Raw genomic sequence first — 9,222 nt, forward strand, 5'->3', positions numbered from 1 at the left:
TAAAAAGCTGGCTGCAGTTCGCCATCTTGGCTCCGCCCCCGATAGTAATACTTTTAACACTAAGTGACAGAAAATCCAATTAGTAATGGCTCAAACTATAGAAATGTTATTACTTAAGCCTGGAGAAACTGATTCTGGGTCTATGTAAGCAGCTCAGTGGTATCATCCAGGCCCCAGGCTCTTTTCGTCCTTCTGTTTTCATTCTTGACTTCTTACCTTTTTGATCTTAGGCTTCTTGCCTCATAGTCACAAAATACCTGCCCCAGCTCCGGAGATCAAAGCTTTCATCCAGAAAGGAGCCTAGGATGGCTTTGGTTCTATAAGAGCCTCCTTATATGCTTATTTTCTGGGGAAAAATATTTTTTCCAGAAGCCTTTTTAGTCAACCTTCCCTTACATCTAACTGGTCAAAGTAGAGTCCCATGGCTATCTCTAGGAGGCAGGCAAAAGAGGAGAGTCTTGAGAATGACAGTTGATTATAGATAGTCCCTGGGTAATGAACAGTCCTGAGAATGACGGTTGATTACAGATAGTCCCTGGGTGATGAACAAGGTCATTTCTGTGGGCTTGGTCATAAGTTTAATTTGTATGTAAGTTGGAGCAGGTACATAGACCTACTACATGAGCTAGCCTCTGTTCAAAAGTGCAATTTCTATGTCAGTCAGATATTTATAACATGGAGACTGCCTGTAGTTAAATAACGGTTTGTGCCTCAGCCAGATAATACTGTACCACAAATGAGGGGCGAGACCTTTACTAGTTCAGTCGTACGTTTCAGGGAACTAAATTATAAAGACCCGTCTAAAAACATCACCAGTGATATTGGGGTTACTCAATCATATAACTTGTTCAAACGGATGAATCATTAGCTCTCAATTACTTTTGGAAGAACCCATCAGCCTAATTATCTCTTCAGGTTTTTATAAATTAAACAAGGCTCTGTCTTTATCACAAAGCTGTTTTAATTTTTTCTTCTTTTCAGGAGTCCTATCCAAAGAAGAGAAATTACACTATGGAAATCATGCCATCTGCTTCTCTGGATCCATTTCCGTCAGAAAATGAGAACTTTCTATGTGATCTCATGGACACAGCTGTTACAAAGAAACCTTGTTCCTTAGAAATCGCAAGGGCACCTTCCCCAAGAACTGGTAATATTTCTTACCATCAGACCAATTTAATATGCATGGGGGTATGTGAAGATCCATTGTTAATATTTAGGTTTTCCACCATGTGATCAAAAAGAAAGTGCCTCGGTGCTTTCCCAGGAATCATTTTTGCAAGACAAATATCTCATTTTGCTTTATACCTGAGCTTGGGATCCTCCAGGACCCCATAGCTGGTTTGGTAACAAATCTTTTTATATACTTTTCTGAATCTTACCTATTTCCAAGTTCTCAAAATGTACTTAGCTACTTTGGCTATTTTGGCATCATCAGGTTCATTATTTTATTTATTCACATTAAAAACTAGTGGAGGGAGGAGGATTGGAGGGATCACTTCTGAGGTTTATCTTACAAGGGTACAAGTGAATCTTTCTAAGAGTAGAATGTGAACGTTTTAAAATAATAACTAAGAAAATGACATGAAGGCTATGTTAACCAGTTTGATGGAAGTGTTTCGGATTGTGTGTGAAAACCCCACACTGTACCCCAGAAGTGCATTCATGGACATAGTTACCATTCAATAAAAACAAACAGACAGACAGACAGACAAAAAAACTAGTGAACAAAGCAAGACGAATATCTCCATTTTACTGATCATGACATTGGAGCTGTGGCTGACGTAAGGTCAGTAAGTGGTGGAGCCTCTTCTGGCAAACGGATTTTTGATTGCCGCCACATTTGCTTTCCATTCCTCCAGCACCACCTTAGAGAAAGAACGCAGGGTAATTACAAGAAAGCTAAAGAGGGAAGTTCCAAATGAGAGGTTAGCATCTTCAGTGCTGCAGGGGGGTTGTAAGAAAAGTTCTAAAGAGAGGCCTGGGGAGGGGGAGCAATCCCTTTGCTGCTTACTTTTGAATGATACATTTTAGAAGGGATGTGGTAAAAGCGTCTTTCTGGAAGTTCACGGTAAAACACTGGGAAATGGGGGGAAATAATGAAATAGAAGTAGAGAATACAGATTAGAGAAGGGACGAGAGTGATGTAAGAAGAATGCAGGTTCCAGATGGAAATGGCAAGTATAGTTTGGGGTAAGTAAGACGTGGTCAAGTTTAGAGCTTGGTGGAACTTGGTTGTGGAGCAAGTTATTGAAGGCCAAGGGTGAAAAGACAGAACAGAATGGGTAGAAATTAAGACTGAGCTGGTTAAAGAAAGCACGGGCATTGGTGCCCCCGAGACCAGAGAGTGGAGAGACTGTGCTGAGGAACATAAAGAAATTCTGAAATATGTATTTCCAAATGGATTTGGTTTGGGGTTGAGGTAAAAGGTCATTGGCTGAAAGGAAGTGCTGGATCTTGAGAAGGGTTAAAGTAAAATTCAGAAAAGCCATTGTAGATAATAGGCTAGGAGACTTCATGGAGATGAACTAATAGATTGTTGAGCATTACTGAGGCTAGAGCGTGGTATGAATCATGAAAGGCAGAAGGAAGATTTTTAGGATGAGATAAGAGCATAGTAATGAAAGTGGTTAGAATTTATTGGCTGATACCATTTTATGTATTCTGTATGCATTATTTATTGTAATTCTTATAATTCTGTGAGGTCCTAATATTATTCCCATCTTATAGATGAGGAAACTGAGGCACTGGATTGTCAGGTCGCCTCCCAAAGTTGTATATACGTTAATAAGGGATGGATTTGTGATTGGAACTTGAGTTGTCCAACTTGGGTTCTTCTGATATCATGCTGTACTTTATCAGGGGGTCAGATAGAGTAGAAATGTTTTTAGGGATGAATCTCTAAAGAAATGCAGAAGTCCATATATGATAGCACTAAAATCAGGAAAAGAATGTTATAACAGGATAACATAAACTTCGGACGAGCAGCAGATTTTGGATAAAGGCAAAAGAATATGGAGGGACACAGTAGACATGGAAAACGAAAATGATGGTCGCCCCAAGCCATGGAAGTTGATCAGAATGGGAACTCTTCCGTGCGATAGCGGGAGGCGATGCAGGAAAATATACCTGAAAAAATGTCAAGGACTTTTAATTAGGGGGTGAGGGAAGATCCAGGGTGAGGGATGAAGGAAGGAAGGAAAAATTGGATGGGATTTAACTGCTTTATTCATCAAGCAGTTAAAAACTAACGGAGTGCCTACATTTGCCAGGCGCAATTCTGAATGCTGAGGATACCAAGACAAAAAAAAGACACACACCCAGGTAACAATGTCGATGAGGCTGAGATTAAACTTTCCTGCTGAAAACAAATAGAAGTGCTGGATGAAAATGAAGAAAAGAAAAACTTCTTAAAAGCATCAAAATGCTGACGAGAAAATTATATAAGTGGAATCACATCTGAATTAGGACCTTCTTTTCATTAGCACGTTAGTACAGAATAATCAGGCTAAAACTTGGGCGAGGGCAGGAAATCAGCACAGCGCTGTTTTGTCCTGAGAGAATTTGCTAAACCCACTGTTGGACTTTGGTGCTCGAGACCTTTATGGGTTAGAACACCGAGCACAAATCTCTGTGCTTGCCCGGCCCGGAGACTCTAATATAAAATATTTCTTTCATAGGTCTGACATTCCAAGGGCTATACCCTTCCCAGGAATCAAAAGTAACCTTGTCCCGTATCTCTTACCCCAAAGGGACTGCCAGGAAATAGGTTTGAGAGGATGTGAGGACTTCATGAAGGACACAAAGCCTGGATCAGTCATCTATTGCTATGGACGAACCCAGAAACATACTGACGACTAGTCTTTTATTTTGCTCACATATCTGCAAGTTAGGGGGGTTTCGTTTGTCAGGGAGAAACGAGGATTTAATTCCTGCCTCCCCTTGATGGGAGAGTGTTAACTGAAGCCATGTTCTAAGAAGTCATTATTTTTAAAAATTTTGAATTTTTATATATTTGTTAATTTTGAGACAGGGTCTTGCTGGGTTGCAGTGGCGTGATCATAGCTCACCATAACCTCCAACTTCTGGGCCACTGTGGTTCTCCTGCCATGGCCTTACAAGTAGCTACTGTAGAGGCACACGCCATTACACTGAGCTAATATCTTAACCTTTTTCTGGAAAGGGGGTGTCACTGTATTATTTGCCTGAGCCATATCATTTGATCTGGGACTGCTCAACTGAGGAATAGAGGGTGACTTTTGAGATAGTTTACCCACGTGTCTGGCAAGTTGGTACTGGTTTTAAAACTGAGAACTTGGCTAAGACTATAGGCAAGGGGCCTTTTTTCCTGCCCCCTGCCTGGGTTTCCTCCAGATGCACTGGCTACATTCTGAAAGTGAACATTCCACAGAACCAGGGGGAAGCTGTATCATTTTTATCATGCCATGGCTCCAGAGGCTGGAAATCTGCAGGGTGCCAGCTTGGCCGGGTTCTGGGGAGGGTTCTCTTCCTGGCTGGTAGAGGGCCGTCAGCTCACTGCCTGCTCACATGGGCTCTTCTTGGCCCATGCACAGAGGGAGAGCAAGGGAACGAGTCTTGGATGTTGCCATGGGTAAATGACCACATCTAAGAAAAAGACTGTGGAGAGAAAAGAGTCCCTGTTTTCGGCTTCTAGTTACACCTTCCTTCCTTTAAGTTTTCATCTGCTTTCTCCTAGGTCCCTATTTTCTCCTTCGGTCCTTTATTTTGTGTTTCAGCCTGTGGCTCGGAGGCCCGTCTGGCTTCTGCAGGCTGCCCAAGCTCAGCACTGACGCCACATGTTTCAGAGTTTTGTTTTGGCAACTCCCATTTCTATCAGAATCTGTTCTGGTGTTGTTGCTGCTAACAAATAACCCCCAAAACTTAGTGAGTAAAACAACAAGTTGGTTTTTGGATTGTTTGTTTGTCTTTGCTTATAAATTTATAATATGGGGAGGGCTTGGCAGGGGAGAGCTTGTCTCTGTTCCAAGTGGTGTCAACTGGGGGGAACTTGACCAGGTGCTGGAGGATCTACTCTCAAGGTTTTCACTTATGTGGCTGGCACGGCCTACTTGAATTTTCTCATGGTATGTAACGGGATTCTAAGAGCAAGTATCCTAAGAGAATGAATTAGAAGCGGCATTACCTTTATGACTTAACCTTGGAAGGCAAGATCCTTTTTGTTGTCCTCAAGAGCCTGCCTGTATCTAAGTGGAGAGGATTTAATTCCTGCTTCCACTTGGTGGGAGAGTGTTAACTGAAGCCATGTTCTAGGAAGTCATTATTTTTAAAAATTTTGAATTTTTATTTATTCGTTAATTTGAGACAGGGTCTTGCTGGGTTGCAGTGGCATGATCATAGCTCACCATAACCTCTAGGCCACAGTGATTCTCCTGCCATGGCCTTACAGGTAGCTACTGTAGAGGCACATGCCATTACACTGAGCTAATTTCTTAACATTTTTCTGGAAAGGGGGTGTCACTGTATTATCTAGGCTGGTCTGGAACTCCTGGCCTCATGCACTCCCCTCACTTTGCCCTCCCAAAGTGCTGGGATTATGGGCATGAGCCACTGCACCCAGCAAGAACATATTCTTGCAGCCACTTCTGGACAATACAAATTCTTACAATGCCTGAGCTGTTTTGTTGTTGCTTTAATGGGGTAAGAGTTAACTCACGTGGATTTGTGATACTCCCAATTGTGTTTGATCACTTTGATTTAGGATAGAAGAAGTCAGTTTGCTCCTTTGGCCCAGGCTTAATTCAGAATGATCAGTAGTCTTTGCACTTTGGGCTGTGATTGTGAATTCTAGAGGTGAGGGAGTCCGGAATTAAAATAGAAGCTTTATATTATTTTTTAATTATGGAAATAGGGATGAATGTAGATCAGAGTGGTTTCTGTTCAATTTTATCTGGAAGCTTAGCGAGCAATCCCCATGGCACTGCCCTCCCTACTCGCCGAAGGATGCAGAAAAGAGCATCAACATAACTGTCTCTTTTCTGGCTGGGTGAGGACATAGTTTGTGCTTTTCCCTGTTGATTTCATTAACGCACAGCTTAGGTTTGGCATCAGTCTGATTACATCCAGGCCTCTCACACTGCTGTGACTAGTACCTCATGACTCACACCTAGCTTTGCAATCCCCCCTCAGGGCCAAGGAACTGAGCTGATGGACTCCAGGAAGTTACAGACTTCTGTTGGCGTTACACTGTATTCACTTTGTTACTAAGTCCTTTATTGCCTAAAGATAGGATTTAGGGATGTGGAGACATTTCTTGGTGCACATCAGCCTTTTGGAGGCCCTCACATTGAATAGTTCCTGATCCGTTCAACAAACATTTTTTTGAGTGCCTCCGCTGTTCTAGACATTGTGCTAAATAAAATGCTGCAGGAGAAACTGAAAGGTAGGAGTCTTGACATTTAGGAGGTTAGAATGTGTTAGAATAAAAGGTAGTACCACAGTGAGTGAGGTAAGCAGGAGGTACTCCGTGAGGCTAGAAGGGGAGGGATGTGAATGAAGGCTTGCTGGAAAAGATTCCTAACCCCCAATCCCTTAGAGTATGACTTCATTTAGAGAATTTGGAGATAATGAGTTTTATAGAGGTAATCACGGTAAATTCATTAAGAAGGGACTTAAGCATCCATGGATTTTGGTATCCTTGGGAGCTCCTGGACCCATTTCCCTGAAGATGCTGAAGGATAAGTGTCCTTTGTTACAGCAGCCCCAGGGACTGTCACTAAGCATACAAATTCGATTTTCACTTGGGGGAGGCCAGCAAGTATGCTGAGGCCTCTGAGTCCAGACCAGAACCAGCCTGGCCTGCTCGTCTCAGAGGCTGAGCACCTGGGGGTCTGCTTTGTGGTTGGCAATGCCAAGCATGTTTATACAACATCAATTTTCTTGGGAAATCATAGTGAAGTTCCCTTTCGGAGTCTCTTCTTGTATTTATTAACTAGATGAGCTCAAACAGGTCTCATCTTAACCCCAAGACAATAGCTATCATATTTGCAATTAAAGTGTGAAAGCAACTTATTGGTAGATCTATATGCAGCAACCTTAGATTTCAGCCAGGAAGTAAAGGAGACTTTTTTCCAAGAAGCATTTCACTAATGCCTCGATGACTACAGATGTCATACGGAGTAAAGAATGGTATTGCTGAAATACTGAGCTCATTAAAGATCAAGAGTAGTGCAGTACTCGGTTGGCAAATTTGCTAAGACCCACATCTAGGCAATCGGTATGGAATCCTATTTGCTCAGCAAAGGACTCTGTGCAATCATAGTGCCTCAGTTGTATAAATGAATAAATAATTACATGAATGAATGTATATTATCTTTAGGAAAATAGCTGTAATGGCAGTAAAAGCCTTTATGAAATAGTCGGATGGCATGAAGATGTTTTTTATTTTTTTTTAAGTCTCTCTTTCGCTTAATTTTAACCTTCCCAGGAATTTTTTTCTGTTTTATGGTAACTAGGCAACCTGTTATTTCGAATCACTTAGTACAGGCTTTGCACACTATGGATGTCCAATAAATCCATTTTGATGAATGAGGAATTTACGACACCGCCAGTGAAGTCTGTTTTCAGTCCTGTTGAGAGAGAACAGAGGAACTCTGATAGAAAAGGGCCCATTTGATAGCTGCATGCGGACTAGTGTGGTCCTGACTTACCTCCGTTCTATTTGCTGATGTGCTTACTGGACTGTGGTTAACCTGAAATGAAAATGTCACCCGGAGGATAATCCACCACCCTCTACTCCACCTTCCCAATATTTGAAATATGTTGGAATGTCTGAGGCTGATTCTGTCACTCGTTTACACCTAAATATTTTTTGAAATGCTGACGCTTCCTTAATCCGAATGCCATAATTTTGAAATGAAAAGAATTCACACTGGACCAGAACTAATGTTTATCTCTGCTAAACAAGTGGGCAATGTCAACATGATTTCTGTGGGTATGTTTAACTCATTTAAGAGCGCAAACAATTCTTGAGCCCCTTGGAAGTATTCTTTTACATACAAATACTGGCCTTCCTGATGAGAACCATTTTTATCCAACGAGTAATGATTTATTTGGCATTTGTTCTGTGATCGATGCTACTGTAGCCATTTATTAAAGCAGATATTTACAAGGAGAATGTGTAACCCAGTGCTAGTTGACAGAGGAGTAGAGAGGGGAAACTAGAGCAGGAAGACCAGAAGTGAAATCCTGGGAAATGGACCACATCCTCCGTGGATGCGGACGGTCTACCAACTTGAAAATGTAATCATCGCAATTAGCTCAAGTTGGTGGAAGCTGTTAGATTTGAGAAACAACATTCCAAACGAAAAATATTATTCGCTTTCTCCCATCCAATCAATTTTGCTTGTTCTTTATGTGAATAACATGAATTGCAGATTTCTAAAAATATAATGAACTAGTGTTAAATTGATGATATGCGTAGATGGGCTTTTTATGATATCATGGATCCTGTCAGATAGACAGTTTCTCCTGTAATTGATCGTATTTGATAGAGAATTCCTCTTGTAATGTCTAATAATGAGGTAAACATTCATTAATTCTCAAATTCATGTTCATTAAATTCCAATGGACTTGCCACAGTCCTTCACAGTCTGTTCCATCCTTCCTCTTGTGACTCTGCTCAAACCTCAGATACTTCCCCTACCTTGCCTCTCACTCTCGGCAGATGGCCTCATATTTATGTTCAGAAAGAACAGAGAAGTTATCAGATGGAACTTTGTAAACTCTCTCCACTCAGTTTATTAACACAACTGCCTGGAGCCGTCCTCTCGCTTCTCCTCCTGTTGGAATGGAGGAATTTCCCTTCTCCTGTCCAACACTGGCTCCATCCTCTGTTCTCAGGACGCCACCTTCTCCAGCATTTGACCCCTGCCCTCCTTCTTTCCATCTCTTGGACATTTCATTGTCCTTTTCTACTGGATCATGAGCATGAATCTTTAAATCTGTTGAAGTCCTGCTCATTTGTAATACTATAACGAACACGAAGAACAGCCAACAGTAAAAGTTTTAAGTAAACCTGCCATTTGACCCTGCAATTCCTTTATTAGGTATATTCCCAGACAACCAAAAATCACATTACAACAAAGATATTTGTATCAGAATGTTCATTGCAGCCCAATTCATAATTGCCAGGTCATGGAAGAAGCCCAAGTGCCCATCGATCCACGAATGGATCAACAAACTATG

The 9,222-nt window shown here is 41.5% G+C and overlaps 1 protein-coding gene across 6 annotated transcripts in view; it reads left to right on the forward strand.

Moving 5' to 3' along the window:
- The window catches only part of ANKS1B (ankyrin repeat and sterile alpha motif domain containing 1B), a 1,028,517-nt gene that overhangs the window by 351,060 nt on the left and 668,235 nt on the right, over nucleotides 1-9,222 (forward strand). For all 6 annotated transcript variants that reach the window (XM_023509216.1, XM_023509217.1, XM_012801222.2 and 3 more), the window contains exon 10: nucleotides 982-1,147. In XM_023509216.1, coding sequence (XP_023364984.1) covers nucleotides 982-1,147 — 166 coding nt within the window. The remainder of the gene's footprint in view (nucleotides 1-981; nucleotides 1,148-9,222) is intronic.

The sequence above is a fragment of the Otolemur garnettii genome, unplaced genomic scaffold (assembly GCF_000181295.1).
Source record: "Otolemur garnettii isolate 467f Iridium unplaced genomic scaffold, OtoGar3 scaffold00007, whole genome shotgun sequence".
Classification (NCBI taxonomy): domain Eukaryota; kingdom Metazoa; phylum Chordata; class Mammalia; order Primates; family Galagidae; genus Otolemur; species Otolemur garnettii.